The sequence below is a fragment of the Bemisia tabaci genome, chromosome 8, assembly GCF_918797505.1.
Source record: "Bemisia tabaci chromosome 8, PGI_BMITA_v3".
Taxonomy (NCBI): domain Eukaryota; kingdom Metazoa; phylum Arthropoda; class Insecta; order Hemiptera; family Aleyrodidae; genus Bemisia; species Bemisia tabaci.
In genome coordinates, this window is record NC_092800.1 from 19,215,545 (window position 1) to 19,243,342 (window position 27,798).

The 27,798-nt window shown below is 37.9% G+C and overlaps 1 protein-coding gene across 3 annotated transcripts in view; it reads right to left on the reverse strand.

Annotated features, from left to right (window-relative positions):
- LOC109044530 (uncharacterized) overlaps positions 1 to 27,798 on the reverse strand; it is a 64,068-nt gene that overhangs the window by 6,727 nt on the left and 29,543 nt on the right. The window contains exons 1-21 of one of the 3 annotated variants that reach the window (XM_072303759.1): positions 25,473 to 26,405; positions 18,715 to 18,808; positions 15,765 to 15,977; positions 14,857 to 14,936; positions 13,598 to 13,957; positions 12,746 to 12,980; positions 12,310 to 12,403; positions 11,521 to 11,699; positions 10,782 to 10,986; positions 9,779 to 9,994; positions 9,258 to 9,476; positions 8,573 to 8,844; positions 7,585 to 7,659; positions 6,812 to 7,045; positions 5,923 to 6,097; positions 4,427 to 4,541; positions 3,473 to 3,579; positions 2,984 to 3,104; positions 2,291 to 2,477; positions 1,381 to 1,600; positions 91 to 186 (exon numbers count right to left, since the gene is read on the reverse strand). In XM_072303759.1, coding sequence (XP_072159860.1) covers positions 103 to 186; positions 1,381 to 1,600; positions 2,291 to 2,477; positions 2,984 to 3,104; positions 3,473 to 3,579; positions 4,427 to 4,541; positions 5,923 to 6,097; positions 6,812 to 7,045; positions 7,585 to 7,659; positions 8,573 to 8,844; positions 9,258 to 9,476; positions 9,779 to 9,994; positions 10,782 to 10,986; positions 11,521 to 11,699; positions 12,310 to 12,403; positions 12,746 to 12,980; positions 13,598 to 13,957; positions 14,857 to 14,936; positions 15,765 to 15,977; positions 18,715 to 18,808; positions 25,473 to 25,692 — 3,705 coding nt within the window. In that variant the 5' untranslated portion in view covers positions 25,693 to 26,405 and the 3' untranslated portion in view covers positions 91 to 102. Of the gene's footprint in view, positions 1 to 90; positions 187 to 1,380; positions 1,601 to 2,290; positions 2,478 to 2,983; positions 3,105 to 3,472; positions 3,580 to 4,426; positions 4,542 to 5,922; positions 6,098 to 6,811; positions 7,046 to 7,584; positions 7,660 to 8,572; positions 8,845 to 9,257; positions 9,477 to 9,778; positions 9,995 to 10,781; positions 10,987 to 11,520; positions 11,700 to 12,309; positions 12,404 to 12,745; positions 12,981 to 13,597; positions 13,958 to 14,856; positions 14,937 to 15,764; positions 15,978 to 18,714; positions 18,809 to 25,472; positions 26,406 to 27,798 lie in introns of those variants that run through there. The other 2 variants (XM_072303761.1, XM_019062307.2) reach the window with 2 other exon arrangements.

Genomic DNA, 27,798 nt, shown 5'->3' on the forward strand with positions numbered 1-27,798 from the left:
TCAGAGGAAACTTGGCAACATCTGAAGGTTCATACAGCGTTTTTCCTCAGCATGACAGCATAGGTGCGATTAGGATTAGTAAATACTTACATGGGAAGAGGTTCAACCTTCACAGTCTCGATAGAAATAGATGTTATACTCCAGGAAAGAAGCTCCTAGCTTGTTGCCAGGTATGTTGCACACATTCTGCCGGGAAATGATAAAACAGTTGATTAAAACCGAGAGTATTCACAACTATAATGCCTTGGATGTTACAAAAAAAGCTAATATAATTGGACATCACGGGGCAGAGGAAATTAAACTATTTGTCTGTATTTTGAATGGGGGTACAAAACATTGCCTTCCTTTGAAACCGTGTGATCTTAGGAAATTACTAGCATTGATAGCAAGATATTTTTCATCATTAAACAAAGTTGTAACTTTGCTTGCTTTAAAGTAGTTGAATGTACTCTAATGAATAGGTGACAGACTAATTAGGCTATACTTTGCTGTAAGAAACTACAATTCTTGACTAATTTTAGAAACAACGTATGTTCCATTATTTTCCTGATGCAGATAGGTGCTCTTGTAAATGAGCCTGAAATTGTAGTTCTTTTAGCAAAATTTAATCCAATATAAAGGTCTATGAAATATAGTGATGCTAGTTTAAGACAGGAAAATCTGAAGCCTCCCCCCCCTTGATCCAAAATTTTTTTGATAAGTTCATTTTTAGTACTATTTTTAGAAAATTTTAACTTTAACTTATAACTTTCTAAAATTGCGCTTTTTCTATATAAAGTGGACCATTAAGTGTTGCCTGATTTTTTATTTTTCAACAAAAAACTCAGCAACAATAAAAATTTATATTTATTGAACAAGAGTGATTCACAGGTGCAGGCCCTCAGTAGTTCAGTATTTATCATTAATTATTATTAAGTTCAATTATACACATTGTTCTTAAAGGTAAAATAAAAGGGAGTATGCAGACGACCGGGCAACTTGTAACCTATTTACATGTAAAGAATTTAGCTGTCTGTTTGAAAAAAACAAAACATGAGGGAAAAAATAAGCATTGTGAAATGCAGTTAAGCTGGTTTTGTCCAAATTACTTTTCGTCTTTTATACTTTTGTCCAAATACTACTGGTCATGAGCCCTTTGAGCAATTTTTTTGGTCATGCCACTGATTTTATTCATGAAGGTTAAAAGCAATACAAATCCAAAGGCCAAGATAACTGACTCAAGATGAGGCTTTTAAAATTACAACTTAATAAATCCATGGCAAAATTTTGGTATCTCCGCTTATTGTTTAATTTTTAAAATGTAAACAAAAAAAAAGATATACTTTGAAATACTCTGAAAACTTCCACCCTTGGTGGTTTTTTTTTAATTTTGAAACTTACGTGGTTTGTTTGTATCCTCGGAATCCTGTATCGGAAAGTTGCAAAGAGAGAACTTGAGATATCAATGTTGAAGATCTGACCGCTTGCATCTTGTTCGACCAGCTTATCAGCCTGGGAAGAGTTGTATAGGTGTTCTGGTCTGCTCACAGGACACTCTTGCCGTCCTCCTGGCACCGGACAAAAGCGCACTGTTTCCTCTCCTTGGAAATCTTTCGTAAACCTGAACAGAGAGAGGAGATCATTAATTAGACAATAACTGAGATGACAATAATGAAGACAGAATTATAAATTGGGTAGTGAAATTTGAAGAGTCTAGATTTTTCTGGATTGTTGGATTCTTTTTAGCTTGCTTGTCTTGACATTAAATGAACGTTTTCCTCAATGTATTACATTTACTTTTTCTGAGGAATTGTTTTTACTTTTTTAGTTGTAACCTTTTGATGGGGGCATTCTTCAATCAATAATATGAGGTGAAATTTAGATTTTTTTTTTTCCCTCCTGTTAACTGTCGAATAGTTCTACTTAGAATGCTGAAACTTACGGTGTAATACACAGTAAGTAAGAGTTATGTATACAATGGTTTCAACACTGTCTTAAAACTGAATTTCTGACAACAACACTCTTTTACAACACATGATATAAAAGCGAATTACATATTTAAAATTGCATTCTGAACTTTATAAAATCAATTTACAATAACTTGCTATATACTACTGCTCGGGAAAAGCTAAGCAGATCAATTTATTACTTGAGAAAAGAGCTGTCTCGTGAGTAATATTTTGTCAGGACGGTTTCTTTACATTTTCATGCATGTAAAGTAGGTTAACGGTACATTGTTCGATATTGAAAAGCTATGGAAAAAATTCTGCAGGTCTCTATAAAAAAAATAATTTAAAAAAGAAGGACTTACTTGAAGACAACCGAGATGACGGGATCAGCAAGGTATTTACTGAGAGGAATTGCATAGCTCAGGTTTGTCGCTGATCTTCCCAGACAAAGATTATATTCAGGACTGACCACATTACAATAGTCTAGACCGATGGTTTCATTGAATGATGGCCCTCTCACTTGCATCAGGACCCCGTTTTGATCAGCATCTGAAATGTATTTTCAAATAAAAATAACATTGATGAGATGGTCGTGAAAGAAAGATACAACTAGGGGTGTCCTAGCCATTCTTGATAAAAAGCCTGCAAAACAGTTCTGTTGAAAATTAGTGACGGCACAACTATAGGAGTTCTTGGAACAAATGAGCTGATGTCATGTTTATCAGTTTTATAGTACTAAGAGCTGGCAAAATTTCCATAAAGCCGCTCGTTTCAGACAAGAGCAGCCTTAATGGAGTGTATCGATAGATCAACAGTTGTGAGTTTGAGGAAGTTGTAAGAACCAAAAAGAGGCTGGGTTAAATTTCAGTCTCCTTTACATTTCTTACTACTTTTTGCTTACTTAGCTCGGCAGTCTTAAAAAAAAAAAAAAAATCTGAATTCACAAGATATGAAATTCTAGATCTGCTTTAAATGATAAAATGACTTTGATAATACACATAAATCTCACAACATACCACTAGAATAATGAAAATATGAATGCTTGACTCATTTACCTGAATTTTGTACAGAGGTGGCAAACACATCCCTGTCACTCCATTCTTCGGAATTCCTTCGCTTCCGTTTGCGCCTCGCAAGATATTCAATGGACGATTTGGTTTCATGCCACGAAGGTGCCTGGTAACAGAGCAATTCACCCAATGTTTTGAAAAGGTGTCGTACAATAATCAAATATATATAAAAAAAAACAAAAAAAAATTGCTGAGTATGATGGTATAAACCTTTTTTATCAGAATTTTAGAAATACAACCTCTCCTTTATCTATTTGCAAGGAGATAACCATTATTCAAAATTAAATTTTTAGTTTGGACCTCTATTAATTTTTTTGGAAAACACTGGAAGAACTAGTTGTTTTATTTCTTTTTATCAATCATAGGCTCACAATGGAAAAAAAAGTAATACATCTAGGAATAATATCTTCTACTCATGGGAAAACCTGAATTGAAGAGAGTGAGTGTAAGGGGTTTGAACACTAATAAACATACCTCTTTTTTGAGCAAGTTGTCGGCTGTGATGGTTTTAACGCTATCCCCAGATCCACTACCTGGATGATCCTCCAGGGCATTTGTTGCTGGGGTAATCTGAATTTGTCCTGTGAATCAGATGGTTTTTCTTTTAGAGATAATACAGGCATGGTAAGGAAGATAATTGTATTAAAAACTAAAAGAAAAGTATATGAGCCTATTTAAGATGTGATGAGATTTATCTACGTTTCGCCTACACTTCAGGTGGTGATAAAATTCAAATCGTGGTCACAATTCTGGTGAATGTTATTTTACGCGTAGATCTCTACACTATAACAAATAAAATCTGGAGAGCTAGAATTTAATCATTTACATAAATGTTTCCTCAGAAGAAAATTTCTAAAACTGAGGATAAAGGTACAGGTGGAAACGCTTCATCTCTTTCAAGGGTGCAAAAACTTTGTGACCAACTGGGCAACTCGGCTGGTCACAATCTGTCACACGTAAAAATGGGAAGGCCCTGACTGCAGGTTCTCAAAATTGAAAAACCTGCAAAATTATGTTCAGTTTTGCAGTTTTGCTTTACAAAATTACAGTTGAAAATACGACGATTCAAAAATCTTAGCGATTCATGGGTAAAGAGCGATAAAAAAGTCATCATTTTTAAATGATTTCTGTTTCTTCAATTGAAATATCTGAGAAGGGATTTTTTTATTGGGAAGGCGAATTTAAAAAATAGGCAGACCAAGCCTTGATTTCTCTTTTACTGTTCAATAGCTACCTGATTTAGGTGTGTCCGTGTTGGTTAATAGAAAAATCCTGTTGAAAAAATTAGTCTCCACTTGATTTACTACAACAGTAGAGAATAAAATTATCTAGCTTCAGTGCTTTAAAACAGTAAAGCTATAACTGCTCAAGGAATTGATACAGTAAAAAAATAAAAAAAATGTGGAGAGTTAGAGAGGAGCTACTTACGTCCGAAGTTATGATTTTCAGGAGGAACGTCTGGTTTAGGATTGGAAGTTGACTGGGACAGCCCAGAATTTTCATCTCCACCCGAATTATGTAAAGCTGGAAGACAGCAGAATGTCTGGAAATAAAATTGCACATCATTCGTAAAATGTCCGGTATTAAAGAAATAGCCTCGTGTAAAAGAGCAGCTACACAGATAAGAAAAACTTTGAAATTCTGAAAAGAGTGAATTAATTCAAACAAAGAGAAGATGAGACCAACTTCCGTGTCTCAGATCATCATAAAAAAACATGTTGGTATCTTAGATACAGTAAAAAAAATATTTAAAAATCGATTATTTACATTTTTGAACCACACAATTCTCTCATCTTTCCTAAAATTGTACCTAGGATAATTAATTTTTTTTTTAAGTCATTGATGTATTTATGTTCAATTTTTTTTTTTTATTGAGCAATCAATTAAACATTACCGTATATTGCTGCAAACGATAGGTTGATACAGGGTGCAATAAAAGATTTTGCTAGGAAAAGAGCACACAGTGCAGTAAATACTGGGTGCACCAAATCAAAAGGCAGAAAAGTAAGGGATAAAATATACCCTTAGAATACCTGCCGCTGAATATGCGGTACTGTATAACAACAGCTAAAACTGGTAAGGCTAACTGGCTAAACTGGTAATTCTCATTAATTCACTTTCGCTTTCAATGAGTTGACAGTTTATTAGCCCCTCCTAACATACTGACCAAAAAAAGCGAAACATGTTTCCACTCACCTCTTTTGCTTCCTTTGATTTCGGGAGCAAAAAAATAAGTAAATATAAGTTAGGACGATTGATGAGTAAAGAGGAAGACGCAAGCCAAGAAAAACAGGAAAGTTTTTAATTTTCTGAGTAATTTTTATTAAACCTCCTTAATGTATGATTTCTCAGTTTAAATAAAATTAAAGAATTGAAGATGAAGGGGAGGAATTAAATAAAAATTTGATTCATCTAGCCAATTCATTTGAACTTCTCGAAGATGAAGAGATCAATAAAATCAAACCAAGAACACGAGGGCAGGAATTTTTAAAATATTTGACACAAGATGTTTTCAAAAGTTAATGCTTCCAATTATTGGGAAAATCAATTTCCCTTAAAATAAATAAGATTAATTTTGCACCAATGCTAATTTTCACTTCACCACGAAAAATGTGTCCTGCAGAAGTTAACCGAAGTTTTTTTGGCGTAGCTGCATCAAATTTCAAATTGTTTGTGAGCCCCTTGATATTAAAAAGTGACTTGGACGAGTCTAAAAACTGACAATTCAGAAGCAGTTGCAATTGAAAAAAAAAATAAGAAAAAAAAAACTAAGAGTCTTTTTTGTTATTTAAAAATTGCAGAACAATTAAAAATTTGACATCTGAAATTTGACACGTTAGGAAGTTAAGATTTAGTTGTTACTCTTGTAAGAAATTATGATTAAGAGACATTGTTAATGCATAAAAGAGGAGGCCTCTACTCACTTGACAGAGTGTTGGATACGCAGATTCGCTCAAAAATTGAAGCGGGGTTTGTGAACGTTCACAGTAAAGAGGTCTCCCGAGTGGAACAACAGAGCTTGGGGTTAGCAAGTCTTCCGTGTGGTCTTTTGTTTCATCCACAGAGACTGAGGCTGTGCTATGGCCAAGCTTCATTTTGCTGGAACAATAATCAAGGAAAAATTGATAAAATGAACGTCTAGTAAGGGGAATGAATTAAAAATCAATTAGTTACGAGTTACATTTACCATTTTCTTCCTATGATTTTAAATCATAATTATTTGATGATTCCTACAAAAAAATGGTAAGCATAACTAATTTAAAGAAACACTTATAAAGTCAGCACAGGTTTAATATGTAAAAAATAATAATAATGTATGGGATTCACTTGCTCTGTTTATTTATTAAAAATGAACCTGCTTCGAGGGCTTTGCTCTGCCCTCATCCTCAGTGATGACAACCAACAACTGACTTGATTGGTGCTCCTGCAATGACACCTGCTCCTCCAGTCAAGTCAAGTATGGATTATTGCTGAGGATGAGGGCAGAGCTCTTGATACGCGTTCAATTTTAATAAAATAAATAGTGCAAGTGAGTCCTATACATTATTATTTTTTACGTCACTAATTTATAACCCTGTAAAATGGTACTCGAATCAAAATCTTGCGATTGAGATACGCATTGTCTTCATTTGACCATTGATACAAAAATAACACACCCAACATTGAAAAAGTAGAAATGGATTCGTACATTCATATTCAACAAGTTTTTTTCAGGAATCAGTGCATGCGTTCTTCATTATATTTGATGAGACCATTTGTAATATGAAATGCAGTGAGACAGAAATTTTCAAAAACTGCTTTGATTTTACAAACCTGTTATGCTTGGAGTGTTTCAGCTGACTGTTACTGCCAGCGCGGAATTCTGATGAATTGTACGGTTGGGCAGTCGATCTGAAACGGCTGAAGTTCTTTGATGGGGATTTGTCAGGCTGATTCCGACCAATGTAGTTGGTGTAGTTAGAGTGATAAATATAGGATGAATTTTGGCCATAGCCCCAATTGGGAAGATTTGCTGCAGGTCTCAGCCATGGCCCACCGAATTTTTGACTGAAAACGAGATGGAACAGATTAATTTTAAAGGTCCAGTAACCAAGAGACAAAAAATGAACACCTAGCTACATCCAAACAAGAAGAAAAAAGGAAAGAAGGAAGTTTATGCTGGATTTACATTTGATTATTTATCCACAAGTAATTTTATCTATTCATTTATAGTATGATTGTTATTAGTTTTTATTAGTAAGTGCTGACTGTGCTGGGTTCGCTTTCACAAACTCAGGAAAGTAAAGCAGCCAGGTAAGAAACTCCCAGACAAACTCTCCGAACTTGTTACTAAGAGTCACCTCACCTTCAAGAATAAGAGGGGAAAAAAAACAGGGAGAATGTAATGAGAGTGCTGGAGGTCCAATTAATAAGATGTCCTAAAATTGACACTTTCATGACAAAAAAAACCCGTAAAAAAGTTCAAGTGTAATTAAAGTTTACGGGGAAAAACTTAGAACAACTTTATCAAAATGTGAAAAAAAACTTTTTTGTCAAAAGCTACAATTTCAACCATGGGAGTCAAAAAAGAAAAAGAAAATACATACCTAAAATGAACAGGATGCTCAACACCACTACGATTTGTGTATTCGAAGAAATATAATGCAGCCATTGCAAAAAGGCTGTAACAGAAACGGATAAGACAACATTACTTTTCAAAACTCAACAAAGTAAAGATTAAGCACTTGCATTGAGTTTTCAACACATATCTATAAACATCAAAATTCCTTGAAGCCCTTTCAAACAGCAAAGTTATCGATTTGACTTCGAGCCCAATTGCTCTGTAAAGCCATTGTCAAGTTCTTGACAGATTTTGGGAAGGTAAACCCATCATAAAATTTTTGAAAGATTTTATTACTCTTGCTGATACTGTTCAAATAATTAAATGTCACTTTTATGCATAAAGCAATCAAGACATTTAAAATGACTTGCCGGAGTAGACATTTCAATTTTTCTTTCCTAGGAAAAAATTTGAACCTAACTAGTTTCAAATATTTGGTTTTTCTTGAAACAACTCAAATGAATGATGATAAAAAAGACAAAAATTCCAAAGACAAACATTCTATTTTCAACATGCTCTCTGCCAAACCAAACATAATGACCGCTTTTTTAATGGTCCTCAAGGCCAAAATGGCCATAGAACCTGACTTTTTTACAAGGTGATTCCACTGCACTGTCAAGCGAAGGGAATGCTCTCTGGCGGTTCCTCATGAAACAAACTATGAAGCGCAAATCATGGCTGTAATTGAGAACACCATTGGTATCAGGACGATTACTGATAATTTAAATTACAACCGTCAAATTTTTTGCTTGATTAATTGACTTCGTGGAAACGTGTGAGTAAAACCACTTATGTATGGAAAGTATGAAGTGTGTAAGATAAAAGTCCACTCTTCTTAAAAAGACCCTGCATGATAATTAATGGAAATGAGAAAAATTGAAGCTTGAAGCGAGAAAAAATTTTTTTTGTCTTTCTTGTCACCCTTGCTACAATCATACACACTAAAAAAAAATTATGATAAACCTGGAACTTACCACAAAGTCATGATTAGAATGAGAATTACGATTGTGCATTGTATGACACGGTTTGAGCAAAAATCATTGTTGTCTATTTGTTTCTTCTTCTTACTAATATTTCCATTCTTTCGAAAAGATATCGAAGAGGCAATGGACTTCAAACTATCGCCTCTTTTGAGCCCAATGAGCCGCTTGTTGATTCTTTCTAGCTGCCCGATTCTAGTCTCAAGGTTGTCTGTCACCTTACATAGCTCTTTCACAGCACCAACATTTTCCATGAATATTCGCTCCTACAGAAAACCATCATACATTTTATTAGAGAAAAATATAACAATATGTTCTTGCAAAAGGTTTCCATTTTATAGGAGAGAGCGATATGTTTGAACTGAGAATTTCTATACAGTATAACCTACAACAGTGAACTGTGAGCAACTGGACGTTGTCACTAAAAGCTTATCAAGCCAACGATTCAAGCCAAGGAGTCTTGAATTGTTTCAATTTCCATGTATGTAGATCGATTTCAGAATTCTGGTACAATTTGATTAAATCAAAATGTAAATTCTTTAAGATCTTAATAACTCTATTGGTGTAACGCTCCCTATTCATGAAAATAGTGTTATTTGAGAACATCAGAAAACTATTTTGAATCCTATCATTACAACTTAGATAAACAAAAGCTTTAGAAGAACTTATGGAAACCAACCTTATTAACAACTAGGAAATTATCGTATTTTGTTCCGTCCGCAAGCGTAACATCTCCTGCCATGGTTACAGCTTCCGGTAGAACTTTTTGTACTTCTTGCGCGATGATGCCAGTGTCACCGGAGGATACAAGCCCAAAGTGTGAGGCGAATTCAGGTGTGTACTTGAATTTCACCACGCTTAGCTGCTGTACATTTCGGAGCTGCTCACGAGTATCACACTGCAAAGACACAAAGTTGTGAAAAAATGAACATGAAAGAGCACACTAGTGCTGACAAGCTTCAACAAGAGTAAACAGTAGCATAACTGTATCAAGAGCTAGATTTGGCATTCAGTTATAGTTATAATTTTTAGTTGGGTTTCCTGTGCCAGAATTGGTTACTGCTACTGTATCTTACACGAATCCCTTCCACTTTTGTGTTATTTTGAGATATCACTGCAAAAACTTGACGAATACTCATGACTCACAGTTATTGCAAACCTGGAAAAAAAGGAAGGAAAAATGACCATTCTGAAACTTACTATTTCTATATCTTGTTTAGCCCGAGCGTCTGACGGCTGTATGATATGTCCACTGATTTTGACGTTTCCATGAACAACTAGTGCCTCATCAGGTCGGTCCGTGTTGATGCCCACTCTTCCTGCGTGGAACACAGATTCTGGAGAGCTCCCTCGTTGCCAACATAACTCAACGTCACTTTCAAACTGCCCAGGGTTTGACGCCTGAAACAAAAAGGCCTAGTGGCTTTAGGCAAAACGTTCAAAACAAATTGGTGAAGTGCTGCAAATCTTTGCATGTTTTGTTGATGGGCAGAACAGATCAACACTTACCAAATATATTGAGTTGTTGAAATCTTGAATAGATAAAAAAGAACTTCACTTTTCATTACAAATAATTCAAAATCGATTTTTTTTCTGTACTTAATATTCTGATACTGTAATTATGGAAATCTTGAGCAACACACGGCAATGAATTAGAGGGATGTTACGCCCTCTTTTTAGAGAATTAGATTCTTACTATTTTTTTAGGGCCTATGGAAAGGATTTCCAGGCTAGTAAACTTTTAAATAAATTTTTTGGAATAATTGCCAGGCAACTCAACCATAAAACAAGCTCATATTATCTGTTCCACGGATGCTTACAACCTCACAAAATTACATGGTAGTTCTACTCATAACTGGATCTTATTTTGCAATTAAGAACTACAATTTCTCGCTCATCCGTAAATACATGTATGTGAATAGGGAAACTAATGGTGTATACATTGTTTTTAAAATGAGCTAGAATTTGTAGTTCCTAGTTGAAAAATGAAATCCAATTAATTGTCGATGTACACAATAACTGACAAATATTGGTGAATTCAAACGTATCAGGAGATGACTTTTGATGCTTCCTGTTGAAGTGGATGCGCATGCTCACACAACTGTCGCAAGAGAACCTAAGATTTAGACCTTGATTGTTTGATATTTGTTTCAAGGCTAAAAACAGAGGATAAAGAATTGGAATCTAATGAATGGCTAATTACCCTGACGATGATTCTTTCCGACGCGTGAGACACAATTGGATAGTGACTATTATCATTACAGTGTGCGTGTAAGCCTACAACTAAATAGAAGTATCGCTGATCTGGATTTGGCTTTCCTTTCTTCCTCATGTTATTGGATGTTGTTTCGCTGAAATGAAGTCGACCCACTGTCACCTTCGTTACTTGCTCGCCGTGCAAATCAACTCTGGAAGGAAAAGATTATTGATATTGTTAGTTAATATCTTGAGGGTCTAGTAGTATTCCTGTTGCTAACTAAACAACAATCATGGTTCAAGCTTTTTAATGCAGGAAACCTACACAAAGACGAATAAAAACAATAAAAAATAAGAACAGAAGTTGAATTCCTTCTGCTTCTATACACTAACTCTGGAGATCATTCTTCAGTTTTATTCTTCTGGACACGATAATGCTGGATATATCTATTCTACGAAATTCATTCGACATTTTTGGTCAAAATAAGCAAACTCTTTTGTAATCCTGATAAGATTATGAAATTTTATTTTGTCAAATAGATCAACTGATTTTTAAAATTTACTGATTGGCAAATCATTTTTACTTTTCTCTATGATGTACTCTTTAAGAAACTAAGAGACATAAACAAATTTACATTTTTCAAAAGCTGGCTATCCACAAAGGGAGAAGACAACATTACACTTACATTAAAGATAACAAAAATAGTGTGCAACACTAGAGGGGATAGAGGGGGGCGATTACTTACAGGACAGGATGGAAGGCTTTTTTACTTCGATCACTCTGAGATTGCTCAACTTTGATAGTCTGAGATGGAGATTCAACTTTCACTCCATAAAAGTGTAAATGGAAGTTACAAATCTTTCGGAGCCCCTCTGGGGTTTTGACAAATTGCGCATCACCCTGCAGCTGCGTGTGGCACGTTATCTATAATTAAAACACCAATGAGTATGAATTTACGGATGCATACATAAATGATGAATAACTCAGCAATGGTAAAAATATTCAAATACAATTATAATTTTTCCTCTTCCAATAAAAACAATAAGAAAAGGACAATGAAACAACATGCAGGCAATCTATTGTACTTACTACAAACAATTTGGCATATTTTAATGCTTTGGCTTGATTTTGGTTAATTATAGAATTTCCCAAGTTTTGGGAGGAGAATGCGGCATAAACACGAGACAGTTTTGAAATGGAACTTTTTTTTCCAAGCTTTGTATGTGGCGAGACAATACATTTACAACAACTACTGTCATTGTTTCCCGTGCCATTTCCAACCAATGGCAACGAGGCGCCAGGAATGCTCAATGTTCAACAGCTCAGACCCTGACTCCAAACCGTAGCCGCTGCCGCCTTCCTTTCCTGATTGTAAAGGCTGCTCAGTTTTAGGGCAAAATTGTTGGTTGACTGAGGTCAGTCAGTCTTTTCCTCTTGCCGGTGCGTCTACGCCGGGGTAGTACAGGAAAGCACTGACCGAGAGACAAAAATCTACATTGATTTAACATCAAATGAACTTAAAATTCATATTCACCTGAAAATGATTCTTTTTCTGGCAGACAAATGCGTCATCAGCATTTGAGAAATTGAAGCCCTTGTCTGCATCTACTCTGTAATGTGGGGTAGGCCTGTAAAATCAATTAAATATGAAAATTTCTTGTCAAATTCAATGAGAGATTCAAAAGAGTATCATATTCATGTACATTATGTAAAAGCAAAATGTCTCTCGACTCATAAGTTTTCTCCTGTCGAAATTTTAAGGTTGAGAGAAAATATTTTGAGCATGAAAGTAGTTGTTCAACTTTGTTCTTAAAATTGAGCCTTACAGTAACAAATATTCAAGCCTCCTTTTTTCTATATAATCTTCATCAGACTTCATACGTTCTACTAAAATTGTTGATTAACATGGGAGATTATTCAGCCCACTAAAAGAACTTAAGAGATCAATACAGTCAGAAAAAGGTACTTACAACTCCTTGAGATTCTGATCACACAGTGAGTGCCATGCTGTTTGTTGGAAGGGCTGAAAGCGGATACATTGAAAATTTGAATCGAGGTACATGCCAGTATCGCTACCAGCACCACCTGAGCCTTCCTGATAACTGTAATCATCCTCAATGTTTGACAACCCTGAGCTGTTCCCTAGAGCTGTGTGATTTGAGTTGGCATCTGGCGAAAGCTCTGTTGCACCGAACACAGTTCCAGCTGAAATTAAAATTAGACAGTGTTAATCGACCTAATGAATATTACTTTCCAGACATGACCTTGGACACACGAGACAATATCATTACGGTATTAAATTATTGTAGAACACATACACCACGTGAAGGGTAAAACGAAATTGCCAAAACTCAAGGATTTTCCTTGATATTTTTCATAGAATTCATCATTAAATGATGCGACTCTGGTTAAACCTCTGTAGATTTTGTTATTTACCTAATTTTTAAGTCTATTTTTCCGATTTTCAACTGATATTACAGACATCTAATTTCTGGACACGAAAACAATCATTTCCATTCCTTTTTGGAGATGAAGTTTTTTGAAAATATGCTCAGTGTGACAGAAAAAATCTTTTTGAAATGCCTATCAATTTTTACATGCAATTTTGGGGACAGGGTGTGTTGAAAAATACTTTAAGAGGCTGCATTTTGATGAGCTGATAGCAAAGAGGGCAGGAGTTCAACTGAGGAATCAGAGCTTTAAAATGTCGAGAATTCTCAAAAAGTTAAAAAATTGGTGACAGCTTTTTAGAGCATGAATCTGGAGAATTGGAGGCATTCTTAAAAAAAGCTGTTATGAGTCGACTGTTTTGAAGTACCTACCAGGTTCTTGTTTGACCAGGATATTAGGGTTATCTTGAGACAACTTTCGTTTTTTGGTTGATGTTGTATGGAGAGGCGTGTAAACTGTGGTGATGTTAGGTGATTCGGGAGATGAAATTCCATTGTGCGTTTGGGCTGGGATGCCGATTGTGGTTGTTCCATTGGCCGATAGGCCGATGGGCGAGAGCGGCGCATGTTGTGTGACTTGCTGCTGCGTTAGGAGTGGTGTCAGGGCTGGAGAATGCTGGACCAGAATTGCTTCGTTGGCTGCCGGAATTGCTTTTCCAAACCCCAACCCACCAGATTGCAGAAGGAGGTCTTGTAAATTGGCATTGCAATTGGCTACATTTGGTTTTTGATCTGTAAAAACATAATCATGTTGATGAATTTCTGTGTACACTCTCAGACCAAAAATCACTTAAAAGGTGGATATTATGACTTTATAATCGCAGTAGTCAAAGCACCGGATGCAAGGTTTTGAGATCGTTTTCAAGGAGCAACTAAAGTGTTGGAAAAAAGTACTCCACTTCAAAGTGATTAAATTGAGAATCAAGAGTCTAAATTGATTGGATTTTGTAAAAAAATTATACAATTTTTGGTCAATTTTTTTTAAAGTTACGACAGTCTTTACTGAACACCCTCCATACTCGCAGTAGGTACGTTGTACGAAATAGTGCATGACATTTTTCTCCAAAATTTGGGATATTACTAATTATTACCTTTTGTTGATTTTTTTCTTTCCGTTATTGTATTGGTGTAGGTATCAGGCTATGTGCATATTTCGATACCCACACCGATACAACGCCGGAAGAACAAATCAACAAAAGGAAATAATTCAACATATCCAGAAAAATGAACAAACCATACAATATCACTGATTGTTGTTTGATCCATCGCAAAAAAGTATTCAAATTCCACAGGAAAGGTTTCAAACATTTCTGGATTTTCGAATAAAGCCCAATGTATGGAAATGAATCAAGATGTTCAGTAAAAGAGCGTCCAAAACGCTATGTTACTCGCGTGGACGAAGGTAATGAATTAATGATACGTAAGAGCTCCTTCAAACTTTTGGCATGCAACTTATCTAACGCTTCTGCTGTGTGTTGCAGAATTTCTCATTTGAAGGAGATTTGTGGTGGCAGACAGTTATGCGTTATCCCTCGCGAGACATAACGCATGCATTTCACCCAAAACTCCTTTAAAGAGGGATAACTTACGACAATCAGCCTGAAAGAGATAGCAACGGGAGAGAAACTTACGAGGTGAATGAACATTCGGGTCCTGTGGCGAATATGGCGGCTCTGATCCGGAGTCCGGCGGGCTTTCCGGCAAGTTGTGTCTGAACAAATAAAAATGCAAAATGATGGAAAAGGAAAAGCGAAAAAGCAAAAAGGAAGAACGCACAAAGAGAAATTTCGACACGAAAGTTCGGTTAATACGGGAAGTAGAACACAAAATAACCCTAGCCTTCGGGTGACGATTTCTTCAAGAAAATTACGGCTAGTTTCCTTAGAGAAATATGATTAAAAACAAGTGGTGAACACCAACGTCGCAATCGGAGGAATGCACTTTCCAGTCTCTCCATTGTTTTCTGCGCTAAATGCACTGAAAACTGTACCAAATCAACAAAAATTTGTGTCGGTTTGTGTTTCACTTCCTATATCAACTAAAAGTAACACAAGAACACAAATATGTTGATCAGAGCGAGACAAGTTAATATGCCTGTTAATATCTCGTTCAGGAATTGGTTTCTGAACTTTCTTTGTAAGAATCATTTTCTACGTAAGGTTTCGAGGAACAACATGTGATGTTTGCTTCTAGCTCACAACTAGTGCAGTCACCCATTCTCATATGGAATTTTCCCCCATTCTTGTCCAGTTTTTGTGCTTTTTGGAGACACTTATTTCAACTTTTTGTGTTTTTTTTTGGATACACTTTTTTCCAGTTTTTGTGCTTTTTTGGAAACACATTTTTCCAGTTTATTTGGAGACACTTTTTTCAGTTTTTGTGTTCTTTTGAAGACACTTATTTCCACTTTTTGTGCTTCATTGGAGACGATTTTTGGAGACACTTTTCCCCCAGTTTTTGTGCTTTTTGGAGACCTATTCTAGGAAATCTATCTACAACCATACACTCGGGAGGAAAATGACGGTGATTTTATACTCACGGGTGTGAGAAGTTGTTGGTCGAATCGGTGCCGGGGACGGGAACGGGAACGCCATTGCTGGGAGTATTATTGGCTGGGAAGCTGGCGTGGTGTGCCACTTGATTGGCTGTCGCCGGGATATGGAGGGTGCTGCTCCCTCCCTCCACGCCCACACCGACGCTCACCACCACAGGGGCTACATTCCCCGTGTGTGCTAACGTGCTACCAAAATACCTGTAAAACACACACATATATTACTCTTTGCTAAGTTATTGTATGAAAAAAATCGCGAGTTCTTTTGGCACGCTTTGTGATACAATGGGCCTGTTGCAAACTTTTGCTAGAGCAAAACTAAGAGTTGTTTCATATAGATAATGCCTCAAAAATCACGATGAGCGCATCGGCAAACTCTGAAATGCACTCATAACTTCACAATCTGCGTAAGAAATTTGCGGTTTTTTGAGCTTCCCGCTTCAAAAACGATACTACGGCACAGGTGAACATTTTGTAAGAGGAGTCGTTCCATCGTCGGCAATAATCATCATGGCCGACGCCAATCCGCCAAAACACGTTTGATGGGACGAGATAACACCTGAACTGGATTAGACCAGATAACAATCGGTGTGTTAACGTTCGTATTTTCCACGCCCGAATTGATTGACCTTGAACTCTCCTTGAATTACGCGCGGAACTGCGTGCAAGCGTCGGCCATGATGAATATCGCCGACGATGGAGCAACTCCTCTAACAAAATGTTCACCTATGCCGTAGTATCGTTTTTGAAGCGGGAAGCTTAAAAAAACCCAAATTTCTTACGCAGATTGTGAAGTTATGAGTGCATTTCAGACTTTGCCGATGCGCTCATCGTGATTTTTGAGGCATTATCTACAAGAAACAACTCTTATTTTTGCTCCAGCAAAAGTTTGCAACAGGCCCATTGAGTTCGAAAACACACCAACTCGGGGAAAAAAAACTGTTCAAGAAACACCTAAAACTGCGCAGCGGGCGAAGAAGTTAGTTTAAGAAAAACCTTTTTGGTGCCACAGGACAAATACTTAGAGACTTTGTAAAGCACCAAGTTGGAATCGATACACCATGTTTGATGACAGAGAATTAAGCGTTTGAAAATTTCCGAGTTGGTGTGTTTTCGTTCTCACCGACTTTCAGATACTGATTTTTCATGGTCTGCCCAGAAAAATTTATATTTTTCGACCTGAATAACGCTTGAATATTTATACAACTTGTTGGCACAAGCTATACTGAACCGAAAAAAGAAAACCGCAAAATCGGATGGTCACCCGTTTCCCTTGAAATGGCCAAAAATTGGTATTTCCAATGAAATACTTCGATTTCCCCCTTTTCCCGTCGCTGTTTCGAGCACTTCCGATTGCAATTTCGAAAATTCTTTTTGCGTGTAGATGCTCGTGTTTTCGAACTCACTGATTCAATTACACTGAAGGGCCGTTCAAGTATGACACACGGAGAGAAAAACTGCATTGCATGGGGCCCGAAGTTGAGATCATATGGATCTCTGAAGTTTTCGGATCACACATCCGAAAACTTGAGGTCGAGCTGCCGAAGTTCGGGTCGGACATCTGAAGTGCTTCGGTATATACCGAAGGATTCGGGTCACACATCTGAATAACTCGGGTAAATAAAAAAGTCTTCAGGTGTCGGACCCAAACATCAGCATGCAGCTGCAGGACTTCAAGTTTTCGGGTGCGTAATCTGAAAACTTTGGAGATCCATATGACCTCAACTTCGGGTCCCACGCACGAAGTTTTTTTCTCCGTATATAATGCACTTTTTCCAATTTTTTCAATCCCCTCCACCTTAGTGAACCACCTGTGACACAGCCCCACACCCCATCTTAGAAATACAAAATGCTGGCCTGACTATTTTCCATTTTCAGAAAATGAAAAAAAAAACCGATGAGAAAAAAGCTTGAAAAAAATTCGTGGTTTTTTCGGAAATATTTCGCTGAAATACGACGCGAAGAGATCAACAAAGGTGTGTAATATTCATTCGGGGAGGGCGGAATTTTCAATTTTTTGCATGATGTTTATTTAAAAAAATTGGTTGGCAATTTTTCAGACCTAGCGCCACGATGGCAACAGTAGGCCGTCATGTAAAGACTCAGTGCGGACGCATGCATTGCTGCCATGAAAGCGAAAAGAGCAGTAAGTGCATGCTGGGATGAACCCTGAGACATACAAAAGCATGTGCTAACCATGGCTCATACAGAAATGCACTTACTGCTCAGTAGTAAGTGCATGTGGTGCTTACTGCTGAGCAGTAAAAGCATGCTGGGATGAACCTCGAAACGCATAAAAGCATGTGCTAACCATGGCTCATACAGAAATACACTTACTGCTCTCTTCGCTATCACGGCAGAATAATGGGAACAATACCCCGGTGAGCTCGGCGAGGAGCTGGCGGCTCCTCGCCCGGATTTACTCCGTCTAATTTAATTAATTAATGTAATTAATTAAACTAATTCATTAAATCAGTTAAGGGATAAAACCTCAAAGATAAGTCGTATTAACAAAAATCAGACTTTGCGTAAGTAAACCTTACAAAAGGTTAAGAGAGATGAAGAGAAAATAAACAGTTGCACCTAAATAATTTTACAGCTTTGAATGATTTTAAATTCAGTATGGGTATATTAAAGACGAACGCTATTTTTATTGAAAATGCAAAATACACAAGTACACTGGAAAAAACACATTGGATCTAGAGTCCAGACTCTTGAAAACATTGACAAGAAAAAGGACTCTTGATTCTATCAGATTTAAGCTTAAATCAAAAGGAAATCCGCTCAAAATAAGAGGATTAGTTCTTGATTTAAGCTTAGGTAAATCTGATTGAATCAAGAGTCCTTTTTCTTGTCAATGTTTTCAAGAGTCTGGACTCTAGATCCAATGTGTTTTTTTTTCCAGTGTAGGAGATGAAATAAATTTTTGAGCACTTACGTGTTACTACTATCCGTCTCATCATTGATATAGTCCTCAAGTTGACTAAAATCCAGGGCTTCATTGTCAATTCCTCCTACAAAGTCACTTCGACCTGTAACACAAGAGGAGTTATATTAGAAGCAGGCTTTGGAGGAGACATATAAAGAAGAAGAAACTCTGCAGAACTTTACTGCCGTGCCAAAGAAGAACATCGTATCAGCCTTCAGACGTTGCCGTATTTCCTCCGATAAAAAAAAATTCACTGGAAAAATTCTGAATATTTTCCTCCAATTTTTTGAAAATTTTGTTCGCAATTGAATCTAAAACATCTGAAAAGTTCGTAACTTTTTGAAAAAATACAATTTATGGAAAGAAATTCGGCAACTTTGGAATGGTCATGAGGCGTTTTTCCGCAAGACAGCAGAAATTGTCGCAGAATTCACACGAAAGTACAGCGTATGATCCCAGTAACCGATCTAGAATTTCACCAAAATATGAAATATTCCTTGCGTTCCCACAGGAATAATCAACAAGTTAGGGTAGTGAGGTAGGTGGAAACTGGGGTTGGTTTCACCCTTTGTTTGCTCTTGACAAACTTTTACGCGCTGTTGCTCAACAATGTGTACTCAAGAAACCGCTGTTCACGCAAACTAATATTTGCTGATTACGCTCGGATTTTGATACGCTCGTCTTCACACTATTCCGCATTAGAATGAAAAACAAGCGGGAAAGTTCTAATACTGTCGTATTAGAAAAGCGCTCAGGTGTTAGTCAATGTATTTAGTGAAGAAAGGAAGTATAAACTCCGTCGACTTGGCTGGGTAATGGAAATAGAACATCAGCTGATAGCAAACAAAGGTTACCAAGGAAACCGTAAACGCGTATTTTTGTTTCCCGAAAATGATAGCCACCGTTGAGCTCATCAGGCGCGTTTTTTTTAGGCTTCATTTGAGTTCAACGATCAATTTCGATAAGAATTACTCTATCCGCTAAGAAATTTTCTTATAGACAAACGATCGAAACTACCTGAGCATTACGTTAAAAGCATAAAATACAGTTTTCACAGCTTTATTTATTTTAAAAATAGAACCCCCCCCCCCCCCAAAAAGCCTACACATTGATGAGCTGGTGCGCCTAGAGTCCCTTTAAACCCAGAGTTAAGACAACTCGATTATCAGCTGACTGGCAGCCGGCCTTGGCTGGCCATGGAGGCCGAAACGAGTGCACCCAAACGAACGATATTGAGGGATAAGGATCAGGAATCCTGCGATGTCTGTCACACAAAAACAACAACATCAACAAATTGATCAATTAAAAAGAAAATGGGATTGGTTTGTGAATAATTTCTTAATCTATTTTCATTTTGGACCGATGGAAATAACAATTTACTCTTGATAAACCACAATTAGGTAATATTTTCATTATTCTTGTTCACATTCGAGGTACCGCCATCTTGGTGCACTCGTTTCGGCCTCCATGAGCGAGAACCAATCAGAATTGGATTTTTTTTTAGGCCACTTTCAGCCCAACTCTGGCCCAACCAAAAGTGAGTTGTCTTAACTCTGGGTATAAAGGGACTCTAGGTGCGCCATTTAAACGCATTAGCACTAGTATACTAGTACTCAGAGGCAAGTCGAAATCAAAAAGCGCTGCCTATCGGCTGAGCGCTTAAAAGGAGAGGAAAATACATTTTTGACACCATTCGATGAAGTGTCAACTTATTTTTTATTTCTGATGAGTTAATCGTAAATATTTATTTCATAAATATAAATCATTTTGGGTGAGAAAATCTCTAAACGGATCGCGAATACTGCATAGGTTAAAATATAGTACATATTAATGAGGTGCCGTCTCTTAAATACGTGACGCTAAATTTGAGGTTTTTTGACACCTCCGACCCCTCTGTAACGCTCCGTAACGCTCGCCCGGACTCCCCCTCCCCTCTATTTCGATAAATAAAAACCAAAATATCACTTTGCATTTACTGAACGGACTAGCGTTCCAATTTAGTGAGGAAAAGTCAAAGTATTACAGAGAATATTTTCGAGATTCTTCAAATCATTTGGAGAAGACCAACGAGAAATTCTCTAGAAGCTCGAAAAAAAATCACTTGAACTCGCCACGTAATGCTTCGCTCTATACCCCCACCCCTCCCCCCTGTAACGCCAGCATAAACACCCCCCCCCCCCCCCAGGTCATTGCGTAACTTAAGGACGGTACCTATACCTGAGGCGAAAAATACGTACCTTAATTTATTGCGACGTTTGAAAATCTCCCATTTGACTCCTGTTTCTTTAAAACTAATTCAAATACTTCCTTACAATTTTATGTGATCTTTTCACGGTAAAAGAAAGAAAAATCCAAAAAAATTTCAAAAGGAACTGTTAGTTACTTTCCCTTGAACAAAAAAAAAAAAAAAAAAAAAAAAACAACATGAGCGGAGATGCTTAAAACGTCGCAATCGCAATTTTTGTCTTTAGCCATCGATTTCCACTTTAATTATCTACGGATCGTAATCGATAGTGGTTCAATGTATCGTTTCGTTCAAAACAAAAGAACATAATCTCGAACAAAAATTCTAGGACTTCAGTTGAAAAAGACGAAAATGAGAAAATTCCGAACAATTATTTCACTTTCCATTGCCATTTTGTACTCATAAGAATAAAAAATCTACCACAAAAAAGCCATCCCCTCTGATTTCTAAATTGACTTTTGAGGCTATGTTGAACCAATCGATATCGATACAATCTCACCATTTCGATGTATTGAACACGATCTATTAAGAAATGAAAAAAAAACATATTTGCAGCTGTCTACAAAAAGTTCGTTTCCCACAAAATTTGAGCCCATCAGCGGAAGCGAATACCGAGGTTTGACAACGTCATCGCTTGCCTCCGAGCGAACCACCCTATTTTCGCTTCACGGATGTCCTAACCTAGCCTAACGGTGCCCCATTTGCACCCCTTTCCCGAGACATCACGCGCTTTCGGGGGAGGTGGGCGGGCGAGACCCGACGATGCCGCGAGTGCGTTCGCACGCCCCATTGATCGCAAAACAAACAGACATTGATATCCAGGACGGGGCGCCGGGTGGGGTGGGGGTGTGACCGAGAAAACTCATTAAGAGCGGCCAATTACAATTAACAGCTATAAAAGAAACATTTCGAGGTGCGAGTAATCGCAGAGCGGTGGGGGCAGGCAGGGTTGCCACAGAATCTAGAAATTGCAGTTCCCTGACATCTCCCTGATTTCCCTCACACGATTTGGTGAAATTCCCTGAAAATTGAGATATGCGAGAGGGTAAAAAGACATATAGTTTTTGGCACCATGGTATCCTCCGATTCCGAAGAAATCGTGTACCAACATGGCAGCGTTTTAAAACTGTGCAAACTGCGGAAATGTTATCGGTGGTAATTTGTGGGATTGACAACCGCGATGCTTTGTGGAAATGTTTATGGTGAAAATTTGCACCATTTGGCAACACTGTTGTGGTACAACACGGCTCATTTGAACTCCAAGGATTTCATGGTAAACACGGTCGTAATAGTGCAACGTAAAAACCCTTGCGACGGATAACCGCAGCCATGCGTTGTACCGAAGAAAACCAAAACGCCTGCAATTTTTTGTATATGCAACACGGACATCCCACGAACACGAATAGTTGCATCCACAGCTGGCCATTAAAAACCCCTAGAGCGCCTTCAATTTTCTCCGCTTGTGATGGCAGAATACGTCCCTCATTGCAATCTCACGTCATCGTTGCACGAAGATAGGGCAGTTGGGTATTTAATCAAAAAAAAAAAGGAAAGAGATAAGAAAATTGAAATTAAATATATTAATAAAATGGAGACTATACTCACGCGGCTATTACTCGCTTAACTTTATCGGCAATTAGACACTTTACTTCTTCTGAATCTTCTCATTGGTTATACTACGAAATAAGTAAAATCCTATTGATTATTTACTACATCTTCAATATGTGACAGCGTTGCCAAAGAGTGCAATTTCCGGAATTCTTATTGATAAAAACGGACGGAATCACTAAAAATCGTGATCATCGCTGTGTACGCAGAATGACACGTTTTCTTGGATTCTACAATTCCCTGACAATCAAGTATTTATGGCACGGTTTCTCGAAGAAATTCTGATGACAGACGATCCTGAGCGGGCACGGTTTCTCGAAGAAATTCTGATGACAGACGATCTTGAGCGCTAAGTATATCTTGAAAATTAAAAAATGTAATGTTTTGGCTGGAGTAAAAGAAAATTCGCAGCAAAATTTCCTAACTTTTACCGGCTTAACGGAGTTGGGCAAAATTCTCGAGTTATAAGCACGAGTGTCTATCTTAAAGAAAAGAAAATTTAACTACTCGAAAATACGGGGTTTCTTGGTTTTACCGTCTATAAACAGGAGAATAAAAGCGCGCTCTGGCTTTCTCAGTTGGCAACGCTTGATTCAACTATTAATACTTCACGGGTGTCAAAAAAAAGAAGAAGAAGAAGAAGAAGTGCAAGTAATATTCGAGGTGAACTTCAGCATTTCGCAGCAACAAAAGCATTTCGGGTACAATCGATATATTTCAAATTTCAACCATTTAGTGGATTATGTTGGGAAAATCGAGATTTCAGTCCGTAGATCTAGATCTATCATTAAGGAATGTTCGTGCCGAAAATCATTCTCCAAAATTTTAAAGAAAATCAAAAGTACCTTTTCCGTTTTGCAACTGATTTCAAGGTATTGATGTCGATGGTTCATTGACCACAGTACTTTCGATTTTTCTTTAAGTCTTCGGAAAATAATTTTCGGCACGAACACTCCTCAGTGATTTATTCACGGACTGAAATTTTAATTTCCCCAAAATAATTCACCTTCAGATTCATGAGATACATCGATCGTACCCAGAATGCATTGCGCTAAAGCTGAAGATCCACCTTAAGGATGTAAATAATCTAAGCGATGCAGATAAGTTGTTTTTGCCTCCATTTTTCTTTCTTTTTTTTACTTTTTTTAAAAAAAAAAAATAAATATACATTCTTTCTCTATTGCTAGTCAATCATGCACTGTCATACGTTCTTATTTTAATGTAGGTGATGGTTTGTTATTTAAAAATTGCGTCCAAGATGGAGTTAATACCCTGAAATGCATACGTAATTAATCTAATTCAACAATTCCGTGGTGCGGTTATATCTTCCCTTATCAATTCATTTATAGACGCCTGATTTGACAACCCTGGGAAGGCGACCACCTTTCGCGCCATCCACCTGCGCTGGTCCCACGTCGAAGGGACGGGGACCGGCCACTAAGGGTTGAAGGATGCAGGGCGAGGGGTGCGAAAGCGATTTGCTGGTGCTTTTCTCTTTTTCGTAGTTTTAAACGGTCGTTTAACGCCGGAAGCCAATTTACTCGCCGTGGATGGGTGCCCACCGCCCCCTGCGTTGGGCAGCCCTTCAACACGCGAGGCGCTCGACCGATTCCGCCTCCCCTTCCTCTGATCGCAAATCGGACCCCCGGCCCCAGGGATGATGGGTGGACAAGTAAATAAAACTTGCGCTCAACAATGTAACGATACTTTGTCAGATACGCTCAGTAGTTCCCCAGTTGAACGGTCGTCTGTTTGAAAACCCTAAAAGTTTTCTCGAATATTTTTTTAAAATAAAAAGTTTGGGGGACACACTGGGAAAAAAAACACATTGGATCTAGAGTCCAGACTCTTAAAAACATCGACAAGAAAAAATACTCTTGATTCAATCAGATTTAAGCTTAAATCAAGAACCAAGCCTCTTAATTCAGCGGATTTCCTTTTGATTCAAGCAAAAATCCGATTGAATCAAGAGTCCTTTTACTTGTCAATGCTTTCAAGAGTCTGGATTCAAGATCCAATGTGTTTTTTTTTCCAGTGCACTAACTTGGGAACAAAAAAAGAAGAAATCTCCTGACTGTTTTACGAGAGGCAAACTTGCTGGTTGTGCGATCTTTTCTCTCAATGAAAAACTTCCTGACTTCCGACAATAGTTTACAACTTTTCAGGGATCCCTACCCCCCCTCCGCGCTGATTTTTAAAGAAGTTCTACGTTTTTTCAGAATATCGCCACCCTGAAGAACAAGCCCTCAACCCACTAAAAACTTAAAATCGGAAGAGGCATGAGAATTTCCCGCGGATATATTGAGCTACACTTGTACAAAAGTTTATGTTCTTGCATTATTTTTGGTAAATATAGGAAGTGAAACACAGACAAACACAAATTGAGTGTTGGTTGTGGTACAGTTTGCGGAGAATTTAGTGCAGAAAACAGTGGAGAGACTGGGAAAATGCATTCCTCCGATTGCGACAGTGGTCTTCACCACTCGTTTTTTTATTAAATTTCTTCAAGAAAACTAGCTAGCATTTTCTTGAAGAAATTGTCAACCGAAGGCTAGGATTATTTTGTGTTCTTCCTCCCGTATTAACCAAACTAGTGTGTTTAAATTTTCCTCTGTCCGCCTGTGGTCGGATTATTGAAACTGATAGATAAAGCTACAGACAAAGACGACAAAAGGGATTTTAAGGGTTCCTATTGATGGAAACGGGTGATGGCAATGGACATAGGAGGTAGGTAATAGACTAACTAACGGCAACCCACAAAAGACCCGACAGCTAGTCCATCATTTACTCTCTTAGTCTTTGAGAACCACCCGTTTCAACCAACAGGTTCACTCGATACCCCCTATATCTTATTTATCTATTGCTTTGTCTATCAGTTTCAATACATATAATCAGTCCGCTGAGGATCGTTTACCTTGGAGATGATGGAGGCGGCGGGCATCGATGATGAGTCGGTGGGGGCCCTGCGAGGCGGCGCCCTCGTCCTCCGCGGGGGCGATGCAGGCGTGGGCCCCGTGAGCGTGGGAGGCCCCCGCGGGCCCCGGAGGCGGCATCACGGCGCTGCTCACGAGCGTCGTGCCGCCTCCGCCGGGGCAGTCCTCGCTGCTCTCCACGAGCGTCCACGAATACTCCATGGCCGACACTTGGCGTCGGACTAGGGTCCACTCGGCGACGCACACTTACATCCTTCGCGGGAAACGGGGTCCGGAAAGTTCATGCCCGAAGGGAAATAGTCTTACACAGCCGGCAAATCTCACATAGTGGGGCCCGAAAGTTCAAAAGTTCGATGCAATATTGGGCTCAAAGTTCGCACTCGAATTCAGTGATCGCGGTTGGAACGAAATTTTACCGGATGATGAAATTTAATATTCAATTTCAGAGTTCAAAATGAAAGGCTGCGAAAAGCAGGGTCCGAAAGGTGAACTTCGCTTCAGATATAGAACTTCGATGCAGTTTAAGATGGATTGGGCTCAAAGCTCGCACTTGAATTCAGTGATCGCGGTTGGAACGAAATTTTACCCGATAATGAAATTTAGTTTGCAATTTCAGAGGCATATAAAGCACAGTTCAAAATAAAAGGCTGCGAAAAACAGGGTCCAAAAAGTGAACTTCGCTTCAGATGCAGAACTTCGATGCAGTTTAAGATGGATTGGGCTCAAAGTTTGCACTTGAATTCAGCGGTCGTGGTTGGGAAGAGATTTTACCGGATGATAAATTTTACTATTCAATTTTAGTGGCACAGTTCAAAGTAAAAGGCTGCGAAAAACAGGGTCCGAAAAAAGCAATTCGCTTTAGATCAAAAACAACATAGCCCGGTGAATCTCACATGATGAGGACCGAAATCCAACCGATGAGAGTTCGAAAGTTCGATGCAGTTTAAGATGGATTGGACTCCAAGTTCGCACTTGAATTCAGCAATTGTGGTTGAAACGAAATTTTACTGAATGCAAAAATTTACTTATTAATTTCTGAGGCACAGCAAGCACAGTTCAAGATGAATTGCTATCGCGGATCTTCAAAAAGTGATCTTGTAAAAACTTGAACTTCGGTAAAATTAAGCGAGATATGTAATTCGCGGGGTTCACGGTAAAGGTCCAAAGGTCAAATGGTTCAGTTTCGCCAATAACATCGAGTTTAAAATCCACGAGGCAAGGATCCAGTATGTTCACTTAAAAAAGCCACGAATGTTCAAATAGTTTTGCTGAAAGATTTCACTTAAGACTTCAAGAAAAGTCTGGCCTCAAAAAATGTTCCACTGAGTTTCGCGAATACACGATGGCGTTTATTCGCTTGAAAAATAAAAAAAAAAGATCACATTGCTAATGGAAACAGTTAACAGGATGCGATGTGAAAAAAAGATTATCTTCGGAACGAAAGTTCAAAACTGCGCACACTTTAAAGTTGCAAAGCTGAAAAAGTTCCGGATCTGTCAGGTTCGATGATTCGCCTTGATTTACCCACAGCGGAAGCTCAAGTATTCTGACGTGATGTGACCTGAAAGTTTGAAAGTTGTGAAACGTGTTCTCGGGAGCTATTTTCGTCCGAAAATTTCAATAGCTACGAACTACCGATCGTTGCTTTTAAAGTTTGAGGAAGTTCACGTGATTGATGAGCTGCAAGGAAGTTTCAACTGAGCTTTGAATGTTTGAAAATTATGGCTACGTTTACCTCAAAGTTTGAGCTTTTTGCACAGTATTATTATATGATCCTTAATTCAGAGTCAAAAAAGAGTTGTCACGAATACTGAAAAATATCACCAAATTCAACTAAACAGTCCGGTCTTGTTTATCGCAAGTAATGCTATTAAATAAAGAGACTTAATTGCAAAACGTGGTTCTTTACGTGTGAAACACTTAAGTGTGACTTACTACACTTTAAGTGTGAAACGCTTAAAGTGTCACACCTTCTTTGAGAAGTGTTTAGGGCAACTCTATGCTTTAATTCATTTTCTGTACCATAAAAGCCCATTGGAAAGACACACCAAATATTTGATCGGATTCAATTTGAAAGGTGGAGCACCGTAAGCAGACGCCTACGCTGAACCTCTATATTCTTAACTTTCCTAACCATGCGTTAAAGTCACTGGACGCAGTCAATTGAGGTGCTGCTTATCCTCTTAGCCTTGAACACCAAGTATTCGCAAAATTACAGGGAATGAACTTCTTTGAACCTCTTTAGAGGGGAATATTTTCCTGCAATGTCTACTATGATCCATAAAAATGATATAATGAAGGTGGAAA